General features: G+C 36.6%; 1 protein-coding gene and 1 long non-coding RNA gene across 6 annotated transcripts in view; one reads left to right on the forward strand and one right to left on the reverse strand.

The window, feature by feature from the left end:
• LOC141371193 (uncharacterized) overlaps positions 1–13,740 on the reverse strand; it is a 33,170-nt gene extending 19,430 nt beyond the window's left edge. Inside the window, exon 1 of the long non-coding RNA XR_012375951.1 lies at positions 13,680–13,740. This is a non-coding gene — a long non-coding RNA (uncharacterized lncRNA). The remainder of the gene's footprint in view (positions 1–13,679) is intronic.
• Positions 13,741–13,756: 16 nt separating this feature from the next.
• On the forward strand, positions 13,757–21,567 carry SEC61G (SEC61 translocon subunit gamma). 5 transcript variants are annotated; one of them, XM_025853158.2, is made up of 4 exons: positions 13,757–13,866; positions 15,508–15,606; positions 16,853–16,955; positions 21,378–21,567. In XM_025853158.2, exons 2-4 carry the CDS (start codon positions 15,513–15,515, stop codon positions 21,385–21,387), a joined length of 207 nt encoding a protein of 68 aa, XP_025708943.1. In that variant the 5' UTR covers positions 13,757–13,866; positions 15,508–15,512; the 3' UTR covers positions 21,388–21,567. The 5 variants fall into 5 exon arrangements, with proteins under 5 accessions (XP_025708943.1, XP_073741130.1, XP_073741127.1 ...); XM_073885029.1 differs by lacking the exon at positions 13,757–13,866 and adding an exon at positions 13,975–13,994; XM_073885026.1 differs by lacking the exon at positions 13,757–13,866 and adding an exon at positions 13,990–14,529.
• Positions 21,568–25,084: the final 3,517 nt, after the last annotated feature.

Here is a 25,084-nt window from a genome sequence, read left to right on the forward strand (position 1 = left end):
TCTTTCTTTCTTTCTTTTCTTTTCTTTTCTTTTCTTTTCTTTCTTTCCTTTTCTTTCTTTCTTTCTTTCTTTTCTTTTCTTTTCTTTCTTTCCTTCTTTCTTTCTTTCTTTTTCTTTCTTTCTTTCTTTTTCTCTTTCTTTCTTTCTTTCTTTCTTTCTTTCTTTCTTTCTTTCTCTCTTCTGATTTGTCTACTGCATATTACAATGGGATTGATATTTTTGTATTTTATTCTCTCATTCATCTATTCTTCTCTGGACAAAATGACAAGACAGAAAAATTCATCCCAGAAAAAAAGAACAAGAAGCAGTACTAACTGCCAGAGACTTTAGTAAAATGTGGGAGCTAGAATTCAGAATAACAATTATAAAGATACTAGCTGGGCTTGGAAAAAGCAAAGAAGACACCAAAGAATCCCTTTCTGGAGTAAAATCTAATCAGGCTGAAATTAAAAAGGGTATTACTGAGAAGCAAACAACAATGGAGGCACTAACTGCTAGGATAATTGATGCAGAAGAGAGAATCAGTGATATAGAAGATAAAATGATGGAGAATAAAGAAACTGAGGAAAAGAGATAAGCAACTACTGGATCATGAGGGGAGGATTCAAGAAATCAAGGATACCATAAAGCAAAACAATATTAGAATAATTGGGGTCCCAGAAAAAGAGGAAAGAGAGAGAGAGGTGGGCAGAAGGTATGTTGGAGCAAATTATAGTGAAGAACTTCCCTAATCTGGGGAAAGAAACAAGCATCTGTGTCTAGCAGAGAACACCCCCCTCCAAAATCAATAAAAATAAGTAAACACCTTGACATATAATAGCGAAGCTTGCAAATTTCAGAGACAAAGAGAAAAATCCTGAAAGCAGCTTGAGTCAAGAGGTCCTTAACCTACAGAGGTAGAAACATAAGGCTGGCAGCAAACCTATCCACAGTGACCTGGCAGGCCAGAAAGGACTGACATGATATATTCAGGGTAATTATTGAGAAAAATAGGCAGCCAAGAATACTTTATCCAGCAAGGCTATCATTCAGAATAGAAGGAGACATAAAGAGCTTCCGGGACAAACAGAAACTAAAAGAATTTGTGATCACTAAACCAGTCCTGCAAGAAATTAATATTAAAGGGGATCCTTTAAACAAAGAGAGAGCCAAAAAAGTAACATAGACCAGAAAGGAACAGAGACAATATACAGAAACAGTGACTTTACAGGTAATATCTTTCAATACTTACTCTGAATGCAAATTGGCTAAATGTTCCAATCAAAAGACACAAGGTATCAGATTGGATTAAAAAAAAAAAAAACAAGACCCATCCAAATGCTGTCCACAAGAGACTCATTTTAGATCTAAAGACACCTCCATATTGATGGGGGGGTGGAGGACGATTTATCATGCTAACAGACCTCAAAAGAATGCTGGGGTAGTAATCCTCCTATCAGACTTATTAGATTTTAAACCAAAGATTGTAATAAGAGATGAAGAGGGACACTATATCATACTTAAAGGGTCTATCGAACAAGAAGATCTAACAATTGTAAATATTTATGCTCCTAACTTGGGAGCAGCCAATTACATAAACGAATAAATAACAAAATTAAAGAAACACATTGATAATAATAAATAATAGTAAGGGACTTTAACACCCCACCCATAGCAATGGAGAGATCACTTAAGCAGAAGATGAACAAAGAAACAAGGGCTTTGAATGACACCCTGGACCAGATGGACTTCACAGATACATACAGAACATTCCATTCTAAAACAATGGAATACACATTCTTCTCGAGTGCACGTGGAACGTTCTCCAGAAGAACACATACTGGGTCACAAATCAGGTCTCAACTGACACCAAAAGACTGAGATTATCCCCTGCATATTTTCAGACCACAATGCTTTAAAACTTGAGCTCAATCACAAGAGGAAATTTGGAAGGAACTCAAATATTTGAAGGTTAAAGAGCATCCTGCTAAAGAATGAATGGGTCAACCAGGAAATTAAAGATAAACTTAAAAAATTCATGGAAACTAATGCAAATGAAAACACATCAGTTCAAAATCTCTGGGATACAGCAAAGACAGTCCTAAGAGGGAAGTACATAGCAGTACAAACCTCTCTCAAAAAATTAGACAAATCCCAAATAAACAAGCTAACCTTTCACCTAAAGGAGCTGAAGAAAGAACAGCAAATAAAGCCTAAACCAAACAGGAGAAGAGAAATAATAAAGATTAGAGCAGAAATCAATGAAATAGAAGCCAGAACGGTAGAACAGATCAATGAAACTAGAAGCTGGTTCTTTGAAAGAATTAATAAGATTGATAAACCCCTAATCAGACTTATCAAAAAGAAAAGAGAAAGGACCCAAATTAATAAAATCATGAATGAAAGGGGGGGAGATCATGACCAACACCAAGGGAATACAGACAATTTTAAGACCATATTATGAGCAACTATATGCCAACAAATTAGGCATTCTGGAATAAATGGGTGCATTCCTGGAAACTTATAAACTACCAAAACGAAAGCAGGAAGAAATAGAAAACCTCAGCAGACCCATAACCAGCAAGGAAATTGAAGCAGTAATCAAAAATCTCCCAAAAATGAGAATCCAGGGCTGGATGGGTTCCCAGGGGAATTCTACCAAACATTGAAAGAAGGACTAATACCTATTCCTCTGAAGCTGTTTCAAAAAATAGAAATGGAAGGAAAACTTCCAAACTTGTTCTATGAGGCAGCAGTACCTTCTTGATCCCAAAACCAAAGACCCCACCAAAAGAGGAGAATTACAGACCAATATCCCTGATGAACATGGATGCCAAAATCCTCACCAAGATACTAGCCAATAGGATCCAACAGTACATTAAAATTCACCACGACCAGGTGAAATTTATTCCTGGGACGCAAGGGTGGTTCAACATTTGCAAATCAATCAATGTGATAGATTGCATTAATTTAAAAAAAAAGCAAGAACCACATGATCCTCTCAATTCATGTAGAAAAAGTATTTGACAAAATACAGCATCCTTTCTTGATTAAACTCTTCATAGTGTAGGGATAAAGGGAACATACCTCAATATCATAAAAGCCATCTATGAAAAGCTCACAGAGAATATCATTCTCAATAGGGAAAAACTCAGAGCTTTTCCCCTAAGGGCAGGAACACAACAGGGATGCCCACTCTCACCACTGTTGTTCAACATAGTACTAGAAGTCCTAGCCTCAGCTATCAGCAAGAAAAAGAAACAAAAGGCATTCAAATTGGCAAAGAAGAAGTCAAACTCTCAGTCTTCACAGATGACACGACACTTTATGTGGAAAACCCAAAACACTCCACCCCACAATTGCTAGAAGTCATATAGCAATTTAGCAACATGGCAGGATATAAAATCAATGCACAGAAATCATTTGCATTTCTATACACTAACAATGTAACTGAAGAAAGAGAAATTAAGGAATCGATTCCATTTATATTTGCACCAAAAATTATAAGACACTTAGGAACAAACCTAACAAAAGAGGTAAGGATCTGTACTCAGAAACTACAGAACACTTATGAAAGAAATTGAGGAGGACACGAAGAAATGGAAAAACATTCCATGCTCATGGATCGGAAGAGTAAATACTGTGAAAATGTCTGTGATGCCCAGAGCAATCTACACATTCAATGCAATCTCTATCAAAATATCATTGACATTTTTCACAGAGTTGGAACAAACAATCCTAAAATTGGTATGGAACCAGAAAAGACCCCAAATCACCAGGGCAATGTCGAAAAAGAAAACCAAAGCTGGGGGCATCACAATGCTGGACTTCAAGCTATATTACAAAGCTGTGATCATCAAGACTGTATGGTACTGGCACAAAAATAGCCTTATAGATCAATGGAACAGAATAAAGAACACAGAAATGGACCCTAAACTCTATGGTCAACTAATCTTCTACAAAGCAGGAAAGAATATCCAATGGAAAAAGGACAGTCTCTTCAATAAATGGTGCTGGGAAAACTGGACAGCCACATTCAGAAGAATGAGACTGGACCATTCTCTTACATCATACACAAAGATAAACTCAAAAGGGATGAAAGACCTAAATGTGAGACAGGAATCCATCAAAATCCTAGAGAACACGGACAACAACCTCTCCGACCTCGGCCACAGCAACTTCTTGCAAAACATGTCTCCAGAGGCAAGGGAAACAAAAGCAAAAAGGAACTATTGGGACCTCATCAAGATAAAAAGCTTCTGCACAGCCAAGGAGACAGTCAACAAAACTAAAAGGCAACCTATGGAATAGGAGAACTTATATGCAAATGACACATCAGATAAAGGGCTAGTAGCCATGATCTATAAAGAACTCACCAAACTCGACACCTAAAAAACAGATAATCCAGTCAAGAAATGGGCAGAAGACATGAACAGACATTTATCCAAAGGAGACATACAAATGGACATCATACACATGAAAAAATGCTCCACATCACTTGTCATCAGGGAAATACAATTCAAAACCACAATGAGATACCACCTCACACCAGTCAGAATGGCTAAAATTAACAAGTCAGTAAACAACAAATGTTGGTGATGATATGAAGAAAGGGGAACCCTCTTACACTGTTGGTGGGAATGCAAACTGGTACAGTCACTCTGGAAAACAGTATGGAGCTTCCTCAAAAAGTTGATAAGAGCGCTACCCTATGACCCAGCAATTGCACTACTAGGTATTTACCCCAAAGATACAAATGCAGTGATCTGATGGGGCACCTGTACCCCCATACTTACAGTAGCAATGTTCACAATAGCCAAAATATGGAAAGAGCCCAGGTGTCTACCGACAGAGGAATGAATAAAGAAGATGTGGTATATATATAATGGAATATTACTCAGCCATCAGAAAGGATGAAATCTTACCATTTATATCGACATCTATGGAACTGGAGGGTATTATGCTGAGTGAAATAAGTTAATCAGAGGAAGAATGGTTTCACTCATTTGTGGAATATAAGGAATACTGCAGAGGATCATAGGGGAAGGGAGGGAAAAATGGAATGGGAAGAAATTAGAGAGCAAGACAAACCAAACTATGAGAGACTCTTAAGTATAGGAAATAAGCTGAGGGTTACTGGAGGGGAGGTGGGTCGGGTATGGGGTAACTGGGCGATGGGCATTAAGGAGGGCACGTGATGTGATGAGCACTGGATGTTATATGCAACTGATGAATTACTGAACTCTACATCTGAAACTAATGACGTACCATATGTTGGCTAATTGAATTTAAATAAAAATTTAAGAATAATAAAAAAATTAAAAAGTCAGTTGGTTATAACTAAGTATGTGGTCAAGCTTATCTCTGTCCACTCTGTCTTAGGAGAGATGCTGAATTTCTCAGAATCTTGGGAACAAAACAAAACAAAACAAAACAAAAAACAAAGACTGATAGAGGGAAAGAGTGGAGGAGTCTCAATGCTGCTTCAATTTGTTTTAGAAACAGCATAAGGAAAACAATGGAATGACTCTAGTTTCTCTCCGAGTCTTATAATTCATTTTTAATTTTTACTGATAGACTTTGAGTAGTGTTCACAGAAAAAATTGAAAAGAAAGTACAGAAAACTACCATACCCTCCCCTGACTTCCTCTGCAGTTTCCTCTATTAACATCTTATACTAACATACACTTGTTACCATCAATGATGACTAGTCCATAGTTTACACGAGGGTTCACTCTTTGTGTTGTGCATGTCCGTGGGTTTTGACTGTATACGGCCTTGTATCCACCATTACAGTGTCATACAGAGTAGTTTCAGTGCACTAAAGATGCCTTGTCCTTCACTTATTCCTCCTTTTCCTGCTACTCCTCAATGCCCTGGCAAGCATTAATTTTTTAACTGTCTACAGTTTTGCCTTTTGCAGAATATCATATGGTTGGAAACACGTAGTATGCAGCTTTTTCAGACTGGCTTCTTTCACTTAGCAATATGCTTTTAAGCATCTTCCATGCCTTTTCATGGCTTGATAGTTCCTTTTTTCACTAAATAATATTCTATTGTATAGATGTACCAGTTCACTTATCCATTAATCTACTGAAAGACATCTTGGTTGCCTCCAATATTGACAATTATAAGTACAGCTGTTATAAACATCTGCGTGCAGGTTTTTTTGTGGACATAAGTTTTCAACTCCAAGCAGCATGACTGCAGGATGGTATTGTAAGATTATGTTTAGCTTTGTAAGAAACTGCCTGTCTTCCAAAGTGATTGCATTCCTACTAGACATGAATGAAAGTTCTATTGCTCCACATCCTTATCAGCACTTGGGTGTTCTCAGTATTTTGGATTTTAACCACTCTAACAGGTAGTAGTAGTAGTAGTAGTATCTCATTATTATTTTAATTTGCAATTCCCTGATGACATGTGATATTGAACACCTTTTCATATGCTCATTTGCCATCTGTATATCTTTGCGGAAGTATCTGTTTGGATCTCTTGCCTATTTTTTTTTAAATTGCTGAGTTTTCAGAGTTCTTTGTATATTTTGAGTAACAGTCCTTTATTAGATATGTTTTGCAAATATGTTCCCCCAGTCTGTGGCTTGTCTTTTCATTCTTTTAACAGTGTCTTTTGTACAGCAGAAGTTTTGACCTTAATTAAATCACACTTATTTTTTTCTTTCATGCATTGTCCTTTGATGTTGTATCTAAAACCCGATTACCAAACTCAAAGTCACCTGGGTTTTCTCTTATGTTATCTTCTAGACTTTTTACAGTTTTGCATTTTATGCTTAGGTCTATGATCCATTTTGAATTAATTTTCGTGAAAGGCGTAAGGTTTGAGTCTAGTTTCACTTTTTGAATGTGGATTTCCAGCTGGTCTAGTAGTTTTGTTGAAAAGACTATCTGCATTCCATTATATGCTTTTGCTTTTTGTCAAACATCAGTTGACTATATTTGTGTGGGTCTATCTCTGGGTTCTCTGTTCTGTTCATTTGATCTGTTTATTCTTTCACCAATACCATACTGTCTGAATTCCTTTAGATTTACAGTAAGTCTTAAAGCCTAGTACTGACAATTTTCCATCTTTCTTCAATATTGTGTTGGCTAGTCTTTTGTTTTTCCATAAACTTTAGAATCAGTTTGTTGATATCCAAAATAATTTGCTGGGATCTTGATAGGAGTTGTGTTGAATACCAAGTTGGGAAGAATAGACATCTTGAAATATTGTGTCTTCCTATTCATGAACACAGAATCTCTCTCCATTTACTTAAATCTTCTTTGATTTCCTTCATCAATTTTATACTTTGCCTAACATAGATCTTATACATATTTTAAATTTATATCTATGTTGACCTGCCTCCCTCCCATCTTCCTTCTCTTTTTGGTACTAATAAAATGATGCTGTAGTTTTTATTTCCAATTTTTCATTGCTGGTATCTAGGAAAGCAACTGACTTTTGTATATTAATTCTATATCCTGTAATCTTGCTGTAACTGCTTATTAGTTCCAGATTTTCTTGATTCTTTGGGGTTTTCTACAGTCAATCATGTCATCTGTGAAGAAAGATAATTTTCTTTCTTTTTCTTAACTCTATATGCCTTCCTCCTACCCTTTTTCTTGTTTTATGTCATTATCCAGGACTCTAGTATGATGGTGAATAGAAGTGTGGGGGGGGGTCTTACAATTTTTTACTTTATTGTTTTAAATGAATTAAACTGGGCCTCACCAAAAGAATCATCTCTCGTTTAGGGAATATTCCAAAACACTAACAGAAATTGGGCGGGGAATAAGGAGGAAGGGTGTTAATTTTCTCATCACAGCAAGGTACCAATTTTATGGCCTAAAATTAAAACATTTTAAGAATATATATCTTACAATAACTCCAACCTTCATGTTTTTCTCATTTTTTAAGAAAAAATAACCTAAGAGTTATAACTAAGGAGCAATACCACATGAGGTAAATAAATGTTTATCTTACATTCAGAAATAAGAAATTTTCATTTTGATTTCAGTTCATTTTTCTTGTTAATGTCAAAGTATTTATACATAGTTTTAATATGATATTTTTTTATATATCTGTTTTCTGGTTATTCACCTAGATATCTGTATATCTGCATAGAGAGAACTGGAATGAGATTTGTCTGTTAATAAAGCATTTTACTAGGTGAAGGATAGTGGTTATTTTCAACATTTTTTTTTTACTTGTCTGAATTTTTAAAATAATTAGCATGTGTTATTTTTGCTAAAAATATCTCAAAATATAGTCATGTTTTAAGATGTACTCAACAACCAAGAAAATTAAGATAATAACCTATGTCAAAATGTGGATGGAATTTGTCCTAAATATACACTACATGGTTAATTTTGACACTATGTTTGCCCATGTTCCACCCTCTGTAGCAGTACTATATAACTCAGGGAGTTAGGTAGAAATTACTGACAACCTTCCCTGTCTGCCCCTAGCTGAGGAGTTAAAATGCTAGACCAACCAAAAAATGGTACAATCTCAGCCTTAAGTATTATGCAGAATCCAGTTTGTAAAACAGCTAAACTGATGGACTACCCTCTCCACTCCCCAACTAGCAATTCTTCTTTCACCTATCTTAAAAGTTAGGACAATAACAGGATCACTCCTAAATTATTAACAATAATTTTAATATTATAGATATAATTCATGTGTGTTTAAAATATCAGCTTGTTCATTGACTCAGGATAAATATGTCATTAATTGTCATACTTTTTAAAATATATTTGATTCATAGTGGCACCTGGGTGGCTGTCAGTTGAGTGGCTGACTCTTGGTTTTGGCTCAGGTCATGATCTCAGGGTCCTGGGATTGAGCCCCACGATGGGCTCTGTGCTCAGTGGGGAGTCTGCTTGTGGATTCCCTCTCCCTCTCCCTCTGCCCCTTGCCTGGCTCTCTCTCTCTCTAAAATAAATGGATAGATCTTCATATGTGTATATATATACACATATATATATAATTCATAGATTCCACTTTTTTTCTTGCAATTTTTTTTTTTTTCTTAGAAAACAGCCATCTGTCCTGTAATGTCTCCCAATGTGCATTTTTTCCCCCTGGCTGCATACTGGTGGTGAAGTTTAACATGTTCTTCAGTCCCTATATTTTTTGTAAATCGATCATTACATCTATAGTTTTGATGAGAGACTAGGTTTAATTATTATCTTTTGTCAAAGCTATTTCATAGGTGATGTTATGTCATTCTTACACCAGGGGTACCTGTCTGATTTTCTCTCTTTTGTGATGTTATCAGGCATTGATAAGCAGTACCTAGATTGTGGGTGGAAAACTATGGCCTGTGGACCATCTGATCTTCTATTACTATAAATAAGGTTTTATTGGAACACAGTCACATCCATTCTTTTACATGTTTCATATGGCAGCTTTTACTACAACAGTAGAGCTACACAAAGATTTATGGCCTCCAACACTAAAATATTTACTATCTGGTCCTTTATTGGAAATGTCTGTTAATCTGATTTACAGCTAGGTCCATTAATCTATTGTTAGTACAACATGTAATATTCTCACTATATATCATTTTGTTGCTGCTGTTTAGTACCTGGAATAATTTCATAAAAAGAAGTTTCCCCTTATCAATGAGTTTGGTCAGATGGTACAGGAAAATTAGAATAAATGCCTGATTCTTACCCTTTATTTGCCTGTTTTCAAATTAATTACATGCTTCATTTATATTCTCCAAAGGTGACTGAAAAGTTTTTTGATATAATTATAAACACATGGATTTAAACATATTCAATGCATTTATCATCCTTACTGTCCCATCTTTAGCCAGAAGGAAGCTCTTCAGGTGAGCTCCTGAGTCCTTCTGACAGAACTCTAGTAGCCTTCTTGGATAATAATAGTCCAAACTCATCCTATAGATTTCCTGCCTCAGCCTTGAATCTTCCATTTTTCCACAAAGCACTGGTTTCTTTTCCTAGAAAATAGTATAGAGCTAGGAACTCATTGCTACTGGGTTGAACATTGTTTCTAGGCCTTTTTAGAGCACAGAACCAGGTAATCTTGTTTATTTTCTTTCAGATAAAATACTCCATAAATACATGGTATTTCCAATTCAATCTAAAGATGACAGGGCTTTAATTTAACCATGCCAGTCTTTTGCCTGCTTTTCCTTTCAGGAACTCTGAAAATTCTAGTTTTCAATTACATCAACATATTACTCACTTATTTTATCCCATAATGCACAAATAAGTCTCAAAAACAATACCATCAATCCTACCAAAAATATAACTAAAAACTCTTTAAGCTTATGCTTTTCATTTTATCCTTCTATCACACAGATTACTGTTTCAAAATAATTTAGAACAGTGGCTCTATATTGCAAAAGTTTACTCTTAAAAGATTAACTTTAAAAGTAATTAAATAAAATATTCACAGTTCCAAAATCAAATCTACTAAATGAGATATATTCAAATAGGGTTCGCTTCTATCCTTATTCTCTTTACACTACAGGTAGTCAAATAATTTTCAAAGTTCATCTTTTCATTAAAAAAATAAATATAGGGGCATCTAGGTGGTTCAGTCAGTTGAGCATCTGACTTTTGGTTTTGGCTCAGGTCAGTGCAGAGTCTGCTTGTCCCTCTCCCACCTCATCGTGTGCACCCAAGCACTTTCTCTCTCCTTCTCTAAATTAATATATTTTAAAAATCTTTGGAAAAACATTATATATGTGGAGATACTATTAAAATTTCTTAGATGAGTTGTGACATACTGTACACATTTTTCTCTACCTTGTTTTTTTCATTAAACAAGACCTTGGGGTGCCCAGCTGGCTCAGTTGGTGGAGTTACCTGTAACTCTTGCTCTCGGGGTTGTGAGTTTGAGCCACATGTTGGGGGTTGAGATTACTTTAAAAAATTAATTAATTAATTAATTAATTTTTAAAAAAACCTTGATCAGAGATATAGACTTGTCAGTAATCTACTCATACTAGTCAAAATCCCAAGAATCAACTGAAAAATCTAAAATGCAAGAACAGTTTGAGAATGGAACTCTTAGGAACATAAATAGCTAAGAAAATGCTAAAGACTGGCTGATTATTCAGTCATGCTAATGTCTCCTTCCCCCTCTGGCACACAATGAAACTGTTTCCTGCGACTCCTACAGTTCAGTGAAGCCATACTGGTGAATTCTGGTCAATGAGATTCAGGGGAAAGTGATGGATGCTGTTTTCAGGCCTCTAAAGTCTCACTCAAGCCTCCACATTCTTTCTCTTCCTTGATTTCCTGGCTGGATGTAAAGGAGGCAGCAGAAGACTCCAAGGCCCTAGAAATTGGCAGCACTACACAATTTAAGGAGCCTGAGATGCTAAATGACTGTGTAAAACAGACCACATCCCTACCTCAAGTCCACCTTAGATGGGGTATGGGCAAGAAATAAACATGATGTTAAATCAGATGTTGTGCTTGTGTGTTAGTTAGTTAGGGTTAGTTAGTTGTGTTATGGTATAGTTGACCATACAGGACCAGTGCAGGAAATAAAGTCTCTGAAGGAGACTCAGAAATGGTCGGGAAAGTACCTTTCTGTTTTTGTTTTTAGTTATCCTAAAGTAAAGGTAGCAGAGTTTCAAGAGGAAGTAGTTGATGGTGTCAAATGCTGTAGAGAACTAACAAGAATTGTTTATTAGAACTGACAATGTAGGGTTGCTGGTAATTAAGTGTTTGCCATTTAAAACTCTCAAATCATTTTCATTGCCCTATTCTAGTTATTGTGTTTATGGGGAATTAAGACAGAATAACTTCTTTAAAGTACTTTAAAAACTGTATTTGACTTCATCATATTTAACTCTAAAATATTTTTGCCCCAAAGACTCTTTGTTTCTATGTGCAATCTTCAATTTTTTTCTGGAGTTCTAGTAACACTTTCATGATTTTGTATTACTCCAAGTGTAGGTCTATTATACTTACTGAGCATCACCTTCTCCCTTTAAAAGAACGTAGCTCTTCGCAGTTTCTGATACTTAAGATTAGGTGATATACAACAAAAAGATAGATGTATCCCATTTGCAATTAAAGGTTATATTTTCCTACTTTAAGGAACAAAAGATGAAAACTCTGAGTAAAATATTCATTGATCTAACCAGAGGCTTTATTACTTAAATGTGATGTTTTAAAATTTTTTCTATCTACACAGGGTTTTTAACTTTTTTTCCTTCAGGCAGAGATTCAGGAATCTAAATGGAGCATTAATTCAGCTTATCTCAAATGATACCATTAGTATTTCACTGGTATTTTTAAATTAAGGGGCAATTTAAAATTTCTATCACATATACTTTCAATTTATATTCATCATTATTTGTCAGACCAAAATTTTAAAAAAACTTGAATTAGTGATCTGTGTATACTTTCCCCATATTACAAAAGATTTCATACATAAAAATTGTTCAGTGAATACCTACACCACCACAACCAAGAGTCTACAATTAACACTTTCCTATATTTGCTTTATCACTTACCTATCCATTCCTCTAACAAACCATGAATCCACCTTTTTACCTAAGTAAACTGCAGATAATTGTATACTTCACTCCTGTTTAACCAAGGTTCAATATCTGTTTATAGTGCTTTAGTTTTTGAGGCAAATTTTACATAAAGTAGAATGCAGAGACCTTAAGAGTACTATTTGATGAGCTGTGAGAAATGCATACACCTGTTACTATGGACTGAACATTTGAACTCCCCAAACACATTCTCTTGTTGAAGTACTACTGTGATGGAGGTGGGGCCTTTTGGAGATAATTAGGTAATGAGGGTGGAGCCCAATGAAGGGATTAGTACCCATATAAGGGGAAGGACTAGCACTCTCTCAGCCGTATGAGGATATAAAGAGAGGACAGTCCTCTGTAAACAAGAGGTCCTCTACCAAGAACCCAACCATGCTGGCACCCTAATCTGGGACTTCTGTCCTCCAGAACTGTGAGAAATAAATATTTATGGTTTAAGTCATGCAGTCTATGGTATTTTGTTATGCAGCCTGAACTAAGACACCTGTGTAACCCTAACCCTTGTCAAGTTACATATTTTCACCCATTTCCTTATCCTCCTCAATCCTTACTTCCAAACACTGTTTTCACCATACATTAATTCTACCTTGCCTAGAACTTCTTAAAAACAGAATTGCAAAGTATGCACTCTTTCTCAGAGAACTATTTCACTCACCAGGTTTTTGATATTCATCAGTATTGTTGCATATATACATTTTTTCTCTCTCAATTGTGTAATAGCATTTAATTGTGGAAATATACCTGTTTATCTGTTCTTTTTTATAAAAATTTTTATTTTAATTCCACTTAGTTGACATACAGTGTCAGGTATACAATACAGTAATTCAACACTTCTATACATCATCCTATTCTTCTTTTGATGGACCCTTGAATCACTTTACTTTTTTTGACTATTACAAATAAATGTGCTATATTCTTGTTCAAGTCTTTAGGTGGATATATTTTCATATATCATATAACATATATATTTTCACATATCTTCAGTAAATACCTAAAATTGGAATTATGAGGTAACAGGGTGATGCGTGCTGTCAAACCTTTTCCAAAAAAATTGCATCATCTTACACTCCTACCAACAATAAGAGTTCTGCTCGACCTCTATTTATGCCAAACCCCAAAAGAGCGCACGTCATCAAGCGCCGCAGCGTACCTCTTCCGGGATGAGTGGCCAAGCCGTACTTCGAGCTGCGCCTGCGCACTGATGTCTCCGCGTAAAGGACCAATGAACGGAAGGGTGGGCGGGCTAGAGGCCAGATAACCGGTTTCCGGTTCCGGTGGCCCTAGGTCAGTTCGTATTTGTGCTACGTGTCGCTGGTGTCTGAGCCGTTGGCTGGCAGGTGAGGCTCTGTCTCGTGGTGGGCTTGGGGATGAACCCTTTGTGACTAGCGGCGGCGGCGGGCGTGGGCGAGCCGGTGGGGGTTGCCGGGAGGCTCTCGGCGGGCGGTAGGAAGGGCCGATCGCTCAGGTCTGAGACCGAGGTCCGGCGCTTTCAGCTGCCCACACACCTACTCGCACGGCCTTCTGTGGAAGCAAGGTCCCAGGGCCGCGGCCTCCCGAGATCCCGAAGGAGAGTGGCTCTGATGGCCTCTGGTCCTTCAGCGCTGAAAGTCCTGGCCCAGGCTTCGGCTTTCTGGCTGTTTGCCCTCGGCCTCCTCTGTGTGCAGCTCGTACTCTGTTGGGGGCTGTTGGTGTATTCCGTGCTCTAGGCAGGGTTAATGGCCAGCCGCCGGAGTTCCCTCCGGGCTTGGCTTTGGGGATTTGAGTGTAGCGTCCTGTCTCGGAAGAGTGGGCTGTAGTGGGAAGACTGGTCTAGATTCTAGATCGAGAGATCATAGTGTGTTATTGGATCCCCTCCGCTGGAAGTGAATGCAGTGTTGTGCGTTGTGCTCCCCCCCACCCCGAAGAAATAGCCCTTCGCTTTCTTCAGGATACCTACAAAGTTTAAGACCACTGGATTTGAAGAATAAAGTTAAGTGAACTACTAAGAAAACAGGCATAAAGTATGTTTTTGGAGGGACCCAACGTTCTTGGCTCAGAATGTTTATAGAATTTTATTCCACCTGCCCGCCCTAGTGAGCAAAGTGGAGCTTAAGAGTTTATTTTCATAGACAGGGATTTGGACCACAAGCTGCTTTTAAAGTGGTACTCATTCATGGATTTAACAGAAGTTTATTGAGTATTCATGTGCCTGGCCCCTCTTCTAAACACTAGAGACAAACTAAGATGCGAGGAATACATTGGCCTCATTCTTTCATAACCAGTGGCTCTCAAAGCTGGGATTGGATGATATTTCTTTATTGGGTGATAGACGTCTCAGAAGAACCTATGTGATGAAATATAAGTGGTGTTTTCTTAAAAGGTGTGTCCAAACTGAAGGTTTGGAGTGTAGGTAATAGCTTCTCAGAATCTGGATCTTGGCTTAATCTTCTGAAAATTTTATAGATCTATTCCACACAAATACACTCTTTTCCAAAAGTGTTGTGTGGCCATAGTTTAAAACAATCAGATTGAAATCCATGTTGCCTCTAGTCTAGACTCTTGCAGCACCATAGTTGGCCTTCACTGCACTTGACACTGGTTTCTGAGAGTTTACGATAAAATATAGAAAATATTTGTTGGATCCCAACATTGCTGGTTCCTTAGCAGGAACAATGAGAAGACCGCAGAGTGGGTAAGGAGAGGATGGGTTGTTAATTATTTAGCCTGTTATGTTAGGAGCATAAAAGTGTAGGTAAGACCTGTGCTTTTCTTACTGCCTTGGATCTGATGTTTCTCTGGAGTTTATAAAAATAATATCAGTTTAGGCTTGGAATCTGTATTTTTTTTTTTTGTTTTATTTTATGAGATGGAATTGACTCATCTCAGACATGAATTCATGGCTGGTCGCCTTTACATTTTGATATAACTGAGCGAGTACCTACTTTATGATAAGGAATACCAGTGAGTTATCTTCTTACTTTTTTGTTTTGTTTAAATAGGCATCATGGATCAGGTAATGCAGTTTGTTGAGCCAAGTCGGCAGTTTGTGAAGGACTCAATTCGGCTGGTTAAAAGATGCACTAAACCTGATAGAAAAGGTAATAGCTTAAAAATGGGAGGAAAGGTTAAATCTTTGCATTTTCCTAAGTCTTGTCTTTGATTAAAATCCTCCTGTTTAATAACTTGTGCATTATTTTCATCAGCATTTGTAGTGATTAATTTTGCTTTATTGCTTTTTAATCCTGTCACTTCTTCCTAAATTTTATGTACTTTTTTACATTATACAGATTTTTCTGTTTATGTATTTTCAAATGGTGAAATATTATTACAGTCTTATTTTCCATGTTAGGTTTGCCTTAGTCATAGTTAATGACTTCAGAGTTTTTAGTATCTTCCACATTTCCACTCTGGAAAATCTTTTGGAGTCCTCCCTGCTCTGCCACTGCCCCCCTCCCCTTTCCTCCCCTAAGCAAAACCTTAACATGAAATCAACAGTACAGTTGTTTTCAACCTGGGAAGTTAAATTCTTATTTATCGTAATTCATCTGTTAAAAGGTGCACCAGAATTTGTTTACCTTTATTCATTTGAGTGCTGCCTGAAGTTAGGAGCTGGGAATGTAATGGAGAATATATTACATTTATAATACGTATGTAGTATAATAATAAAAACATGTAATAGAGAATAGTCCTTGCTCTTGGGTAGTTTAGAATCTTTCAGGGAAGACAGTCGTGAATGGCAGTTATCACTTTAATTACAGCTGTAGTAATTCCTATAGAAGAGAAATAGGAGTTTGGACAGCACATAAGACGACTAACCAAGTCAGGAGGGCAGGGGGGCGTCCCTGAGGAAATGACATTAAATGGAAGCATTGACATAAGATTGTACCCAGCCCAGTTTCTCAAGCTTTATTTCTGGCTTCATTATGATATCAAAGACAACAGACCTATTTATAAAAAAAGGTCATGTTTTGTGTTTCTATAATTAATACTTTTAACAGTATAACAACTTTTAAAAACATTCTGTATATTTCTTTTATTCATGTTTCATTTCTTTTTGATATTCTGTTCATTTGCTAAGAAGGTAGAATATTTTGTTGCTTGTTGGTGGATTCACTAGCATGGGTAGCCACTTTATTTCTATGTCCTTAAATATCAATAAAATTCGAAAATTTAAGTGTCAGGCAATTTATTTCTTAATACCATGTTTTGTTTAATTTAAAATTATATATTTACTATCAGGAGAAATGTACAGTAGTATGTTTATTTATGTCACTGTTAGTTTTCTCTCCTATACTTGCAATGACAGTGCAAAAAATAATCTCAATTTTGTGTTTTTAAATCCAGAATTCCAGAAGATTGCCATGGCGACAGCAATAGGATTTGCTATAATGGGATTCATTGGCTTTTTTGTGAAATTGATCCATATCCCTATTAATAACATCATTGTGTAAGTAAACTTTTTGAAATAGACAATGTCTAGGATAGCATACCAGTTGAAGGGCACCTGGGTGGCTCAGTTGGTTAAGTGTCTGACTCTTGATTTTGGCTCAGGTCATGATCTCAGGGTTGTGAGATCGAGCCCCGCGTCAGGCTCCTCTTGGGGAGTCTGCTGGAGATTCTCTCTCCCTCTCCCTCTGCGCCTCCCCCTGCTCACATGTGCTCACTTGCTCTCTCTCTCAAATAAGTCTTTAAAAAAAATTGAGATCGTTTGAGTTGACTGCCTGCTGTTTTGTTAATACATAGATGTGTCTTTTGACTTTTTAATGCTGCTAGTCTGCTAGTATTTTTTGAGTACCTGAAAATTAGGAGTGATTTTATATGTTCTACAATCTTTATAGCAACTCTGAGATAGGTACAATTTTCTTTAATAAATAAAATTTTAAAGGGTCAAGGAAGTGAGTTAAAAACCCTCACTATGTGATAAAGCAAGTGATAGAACCAGTAGTCAAATTTAAGTCTTCTTCATGCTGTATATTAACTTGTTGGTTTTTAAGGTGCAGAAGAAATGCTCCCTGTCTGAAAATCACTGCCTTGATAGAGTTCAAACTAGACCAGATCTCGAAAGGTTCAGATCCTCTTTTCTTTTTACTTAATAGCTGTCTTGACCTTGGGCAATATACTTAGCTGCTCTGTGTCCAGTTTATTCCATAAGGCTAAGAGCTCTTACTTGGATTATAGTAAAGATTAATGACTTAAGTCATGTAAAACCCTAAAAAACAAATTTGGGTAAGAACTGAAATGGAAGTTGTGACTCTCACGAGCCACTGGTACTAATGGAGGGTTTCGTAACCTTTAGTATGTTAGAGAGGAGAAGGAAACACTGAGAAACACTGGGATCACTTTATTCTTTGCTAAACGCTTTTCTTTTCCAATTGATTACGAGTTATGGAGAAATCTAATGGCAATGAGCAATTTGAATAGTTCAGTTTTTGGCATTTTATTTATTTATCTTTAAAGATTTTATTTATTTGTCAGAGAGAGAGTGAGAGCGAGCGAGCACACAAGCAGGGGGAGCGGCAGGCAGAGGGAGAAGCAGACTGCCCACTGAACAAGGAGCCCAATGAGGGACTTGATCCCAAAAGACCCTGGGATCATGACCTGAGCCACCCAGGCGTCCCAGTTTTAGGCATTTTAGTTTGGTGTAAAGACAATACTATGAGTTGCAGTACTTAATTGCTCTATGATTCTTGTATTTATTTAATCCGAGCTTTATCTGTCATTTAGAGGTAGTGATACCTATTAGGCTTATTCTGTAGGATAGGGAGCTTTGGAGCAGTTACTTAGAAATGCTTTGTAAACTATAAATCTTTTAAGTCCTAGATACTTTACTATAGATACTGGTGGAATTTGTATTCTAAATGACAAGTGACTGAATGATATTGTCAGATGAATTTTTTTTTTTAATAACTTTTGTTGAAGAGACATTCTTTTTCCTTTTTTTTTAAGATTTTATTTATTTATTTGAGAGAATTAGAGAGAGCACATGAGAGGGGGGAGGGTCAGAGGGAGAAGCAGACTCCCTGCTGAGCAGGGAGCCCGATGCGGGACTCGATCCCGGGACTCCAGGATCATGACCCGAGCCGAAGGCAGTCGCTTAACCAACTGAGCCACCCAGGCACCCTGTCAGATGAATTTTTTAAGTAGGTTGTTGTAGTTATTAAGCAGAAGTGCCACAAAGAGATACTTCAGGATCAGTGAAGGTTAGACCTGGAAAGGACCAAGTCTTTCAAATCTACCTCATCACTTCAGAAATCTGTTATATTACTGGTGAGGAATACCAGCTCTGGAATTCTGGAATCATGGAGAGAATACTCAGGTAGAAGTAGGAAACCCGACACTTCGTGTCCCTGGGCTACAGTTAACCTTATCAGTAAGCAGAAGGGGTAGGTTTCTTTTCTTTTCTTTTTTTTTTTTTAAAGATTTTATTTATTTGAGAGAGAGAGAACGAGAGATAGAGACCTGCTTCCCATTCCAGTGTCAGACAGGTTTAAATGATACAGTTAATATTTTCAATTGATACGGAACTTATTTCCTGTGAACACCCCTCATTGTTCTTAGTTTTACCCTTTGGAACAACAGATGTCTCTTTCTTTCAGTGTTCTGTTATATGAGTGCTTTTTTACATTTTTCCCCCAGCCTTCACTTAATACTGTCTTTTTAACTCTCTCTTGGCAGACATTACTGTCTGCCTTGAGTCATCGATAGGGCCTTTCACCTTAGATTATGAGTTCTGAGGTAATCCTGTTGTCGATAGTTACATACACACGCTGAAAATGTTAATATATGTAAATATCTGTGTGTGTACATATGTATTCTGTAGTGTGTGTGTATACTGCAGAACCTAGTCCAATATACTCTTTCCTGTACCAATGAAAAGCAGTGAATAAGAGTTTGTTGAATTAAGTGAACAACTTAACGGTTCTATTATCTTTTTCTAATGGTCATGATGCTAATAATAATCTCTAACATTTATTGGGCAAGTGTGCCAGGGACTGTTCCTGCTTTAGTCAACTCCTTTAATCCTCATGACACTTCTGTGAGATCAGCGCTACTATTTTCATTTTATAGATGAAGAAACTGAGGCATGAAGAATAAGTACTTAAGTTGCTTGGCTGGTAAGCGGTAAAATGGCATGTAAAACCCAGGCCGACTGACCCAGGAGCCTCTATTTTTAACCGTTATTAAGAGTCATCTCTCATTCTGGCTCAGTTGAACACTCCCAATTCTGAGTCACATTCCTTACTTCGTGCTCCAGTTGGCATTTCATCAGTCCTCTTAAAATCCAGTATTTCGGATTGAATTGAAGGCCTGCTGCAGATGTTTTCTTGCTAATGGCGAAAATCCTCACACAGTTTCTCACAAATAACTGCTACAATAAATTTCCTTTATCCTGGGTTTTAACAGTTGGGGTGGTTTGTTTTTAGCTTAAGAATGGAACATTATCCTTGTTAAATTCCTTTTTCCTAGATTCCCTTAGGGAAGACTTTTGAGTTTTTAATCTATCCAACATTGTTATTTATCCTAGTTTTGTACTAGAAAATCTTTTATTTCATTATCTAAATTGTGGCCTGTTTAGGACAGGCGCTCTTAGCGCATCCTTTTGGATTGAGGTTAGTTGGATTGTTCCCAAGAGGGTTTTGAAACAAGTATTCCGTTTCCTTTCTCTTAATTCTTTCCATGGCAAACACATAATATCTTTTACCAATCTTACCAGAGATTGTTCAACAGCTAGTTACTTAGAAAACTTGTCTTCTAGTAACAAAATTCTTTCAGAGTTTAAGGAGTTAAAAATCTACCTTTGGATAGTTTTTACATTAACATGAAGACCAAATAAAACATTCTGTGAGAAAAGCTACCAAAACTTACTCTTCTCATGGTATTCTTTGACGTCTGTAAAACCAAAAGATCTTTTTTTTCCTGCTTGAAAAGAGCATAAGTCACTGTTCTAGTTATTTTGGGATGATAGCAAATGAAATATAATCACAAGCTTCTCTTTCATTAGGCTGAATTACCACTTTTTATTTTCCTTATGATAAAAGTTCTTCCTCTTCTATACAATTATAGCAGTCAAAAGTAATAGCCGTAGTATGATAATTTAAAGGATTTATATAGTTGTGGATATTTTAGTTACAGCAATACAATTTAATAACATAAACACTAAAAATACTTAACATTAAAGCAAACATTCAGGAGTATTTCAGGCGTATTACTTTCATCTAGTAATACAATTACTTTTCTTTTTTTTAACATTACTAAACAAAACTAGGGGCGCCTGGCTGGCTCATTCGGTAGAGCGTGCCACCCTTGATCTCAAGGGTGGTGAGTTCAAGCCCCATATTGGGTGTGGAGCCTACCTAAGAAAAATTATTAAACAATACTGAAATTATATCTCCACATACTGTTACAATGTTTAGGCTTTTGAAATTTAGAAGTTCTTTTGTAGAAAAGGTGATTTTTGTTTTTATTATGATTAAACCCGTTTTTTAGTGATTGTAGTTAGGAACGGTTGAGCTAGTTTTATTCTTTATTTTCAACTGGCTGATTGTATATCAAATTGAAAAACTTAACCAACTAACTGTCCTATATGTAACAGAAAGACAAGACTGTTAAATAAGACTTAGACTGTTAAACACATTTCCCAAAAGAGGATTGTGAGTTTTTAAGATAAGCCTGTGCAGAAGCCACATCATCTCTAAGGATCTTTTCCGTTCCAAGATTTCAAAGTACAGTCTCTTCTCCTTTATGCTCTCTTGGGGTTCTCAAATAACTGATTTTAGTTCCATAAAATTGTAGCATATTGCAATTCAAATAACTATTGTTATTGAAATGTTCTATACACTCAAATGGACCATTTTTCCTTCTTTTACAGTGGCGGCTGAATACCTTTTTAGAAGAGTTTTTCATCTTGGGGATTGGTGAATAAGTGAGGATTTGAGAAGCTCATGGAGTAAAAATTTGCCAATGTTTTGTGTTTTTCTTTCATTTTTTTTTGTCTTCCAAGGTGTTTTGTATTTGTAAATTAAAACAATTCAAAATAAACTTATCTTTTTTCCATCATAGGTATTTATCAAATTTGATAGGAAATAATGGGTTATTTTTCCTCCTTCCCTTCTTACTGTCCTTCCTTCTGTCCTTCATATTTTGCTTTATAGGAGAAAGTAAAATGAAATACTGCACTTTCTGAGTGCACCTCTCTTGGATAAACATTTTCCTATCATGGAAGAAGAAACAGAGCAAGTAAAGGATGGTAAAGGTAATGAAAGAGTTTGAGGGTAGGGCAGGAGTTTTGTCTGTAAGCAGTCAAAACACAAGCAGGTGGAGCTCCTGTAGAAGTTTAGGTGCTGCCTGAAATAGCTTCTTGAAAATAGCTGTTAAAACTTCTTCAGACAAACTAGTCCCACTGTCATAAACAGCGTCCTGAATTATGTGAAGAATGAACTGATAATTGAATGTCATGAAAAATGGCCTTCTTTCCCCTTTTAAAAAAACGTAGTAAGAGAGAGAGTTTATTCCTCTTTGGAAGAAAAAAAGTTTTTTTAGCCTGTTTATTCAGTGTTTAATTACTGAACTTTATTTCCCGAGTTCTATTATGTTTATAATAAATTGGTTAGCAGCACTGAGAATTACTGAATTAGTATATCCTACATCTGAAACTAATATAACTATGTTAATTATACTTGAATAAAATTTTTTTTAATTGGTTAGTAGCACATATTTGATGAATGTCCTCTGATTCTTCATGAATAGGTAGGTAGGAGTCTACCTGGTATTGTTGGGCAGTACTCCTCAGTGTTGGAATCCGTGGTGCAGAGAGCAGTCTCTTCTCACAGTGATAGTAACTGATTTTCTGCCTATTTTTGAAATGCTCAGTACTTCAGTTTTAAATGAATGGTTGCTTTCAAAGAAATAAAAATAATAAAAAACAAACAGGGTTCTAGAGGGGAGGGGGTGGGGGGATGGGTTAGCCTGGTGATGGGTATTAAAGAGGGCACATTCTGCATGGAGCACTGGGTGTTATGTGCAATGAATCATGGGACACTGCATCAAAAACTAATGATGTCATGTATGGTGATTAACATAAAAAAATTTAAAGGAAAACAAAAAAAAATAAAAATAGCCTTGGATCTATAATCATAGGGAGTCCATATGGCCACATTTTACAGACACTAAGCTCCTTAAAGGCCAAAATGTGTGTACCTGCGTATGTGTATATATGCACAAACGTGTATATACGTACATGTACACATGCCCATATATACACATACAAAGTATGCTAGAAATTATTCTAAAATGTAGACTTGCTTTGCCTCTGGCGAATGTGTTTATCTTATTGGATAATTCTGAACATAAGTATTTTGATAAAAACTAATTATGAGTCCCTATTGATAGCATGTATTTTGGCTGTTCATTTTTTATTTTGCTGACTTGCTGGTTCTTGACACAAGGTATTAACATATTTTATATTTTTACATGTGAAATGAAGGCTGACCAATAACGTGATAGAACAGAATAACATTCACACTCAATTGAATCCTAGGTAGGAAAAATAAACAGATTTTTCTTACTAACCATACCAGTGTATCTAAGAGCTAGTGCATTTGTGTTATAAAACAGTACTTCTTAAACTTTAGCAAGTATAAGAATCATCTGTGAGAGTTTCTTCAGGATGTGGCTCCTTGGGTTCTACCCCTAGAAATTGATTCAGTAGGTCTGGGTGGGTCTGAGAATATGCATTTCTTTTTCCCTGCTGATGGCTGCTGGTATGTGGACCACACTTTGAGTAGCGAGTTTTTAAAGTTCTTAATACTTTTTTTTTTAAAGATCTTATTTTTAAGTAATCTGTACACCCAATGTGGGACCTGTGCTTATAACCGCAAGATCAAGAGTCACATGCTCCACCGACTGAGCCAGCCAGGCGCTGCCAACAGTTGCTAATGGTTTTGTGTTGTTTAAATACCTATACCACAGTAAAAGAATGCTCTTTTTATGGTAGTTCTGCCATTTCCATGAACCCCTATGCCTTAAAGCAAGTGCTTGGCCACCTAGTCCACTTGATGATAACCACAAAAAGTCAACAGAAAAATACACAGGGAGGGAGACAGTAATTGTCCAGACAGGATGGCAGAGCCCTGACAGAAGAGTAGGAAATAAGGCCCGGTTCCAATTCCAGTTACTTTGTTAGTATTTAAAAGCAGTGTTTTACTCCCAAATTTGTCCTTGGGCCATTTGTCTCTCATTCGTTAGGAGGGTTCTACTTGGAACAAATGATACTTAATTTAAACTGAGTGCAGGAGGCACCATTGTGTTTTGTGCTTGAAGGAGCACTTTATGTCAAAGTTTAAATGAGCTGAAAGTGCTTAAAATGGGCTGAATTCTACCTCTTAAGTTGACACACTGGTCATAATTTTGCTAGAGAAGGTCTTTGGGTAGATTAAAAGATTCTTTGGATGCAGTTGTCTCATTTTCTGATGCTTATTCAGCCTATCACCTTCTCACTCCATAGCCATTCTTACAGTCATGTATTTGCTTGTCTCCCTCATGTGTTTTCAGCTCCTAATCAACTTTGCTTATAGTGTGGTTTGTGGGCTCCTGGAATGTCTTGCTATCATGAAATGGCTCATTGAAATAGGACATCGGTCGATTCACTAATTAGAAATTATTCAAAATGTATCTGCATCCTCCTACCAAACACTTGTTGAATCTCTAAATGCATATTACCACAAATGTTGACAGACTAGTAGAGGTTGGAGCATATGCTTCATAGGATTAATACATAAGGCCTGTTTTCAGACTTTCCTTCTCAGTTGATCCTCACAATAACTCTGACAAGTAATGTAGATATTGTATTCTCCAAAATAATATATACAATTTACTTCTTAGCCCTCCACTGCCACCACGTCATCACACCTGGATATTTTTTCTTTGTTGTCTGCCCCACTAAAATAGAAGTTCCAGGAGAGAGACATTTTGTCTAATTTATTGCCAAATCCCAAGTGCCTAGGGCAATGTCTGCCTGTAGTAGCCACTGCTTATTAAATGAAGGAAGCTAGTGTATACATTGCAGATTTAATAATTTCTTGCTTGTAAAAGGGCAACATAGATCATGATAATTTAAATCACTGGCCTAGTACAGTGCCCAAAGCAAATCCTCAACTTTTCTGGATCCAGCAACCTAGTATCAGAAAATATACACGTGTATGTGTGCATTGTTGGTTTTTTGATATAAGAACACATATAAATATGTGTGTATATATTAGTTTTCTTTATATATACCTGCACCGTGGTCTTAAACTGCATACACCTTAGCTTTTCAACTTGGAACAGTAGCAATTCTGGGTTTTTAACCTGCTGTGCCTTCTTTCCCCTCCCTGCCAATGGCCTATATAGGAAATCATTTCCTTCTCCATTAATGATTTAGGATTCCCTCTTGTATCTCCATACGGCAATGTAATTTATGTTTTGTTTTGTTTTTAAAGATGTGATTACTTTTAGTATCAGTACAATTTATAAGGTTCGTTCCCCTTCTTTCAGAGCCACGCCTGACATTCTGGTCGCCACCTGCAGTCTTGACTGTGG

Source organism: Callorhinus ursinus, unplaced genomic scaffold (genome assembly GCF_003265705.2).
Source record: "Callorhinus ursinus isolate GAN/ISIS: 27379988/994484 unplaced genomic scaffold, GSC_fseal_2.0 scaffold60, whole genome shotgun sequence".
Classification (NCBI taxonomy): Eukaryota; Metazoa; Chordata; class Mammalia; order Carnivora; family Otariidae; genus Callorhinus; species Callorhinus ursinus.

Coding starts and splice junctions, on each gene's coding strand:
- SEC61G (XM_073885025.1), top strand. CDS start 14,396: ATGCAGTGTTGTGCGTTGTGCTCCCCCCCACCCCGAAGAAATAGCCCT. Junction 14,497..15,505: donor CCACTGGATTTGAAGAATAA/AGTTAAGTGAAC, acceptor TTTTGTTTAAAT/AGGCATCATGGATCAGGTAA. Junction 15,607..16,852: donor CACTAAACCTGATAGAAAAG/GTAATAGCTTAA, acceptor TTTTAAATCCAG/AATTCCAGAAGATTGCCATG.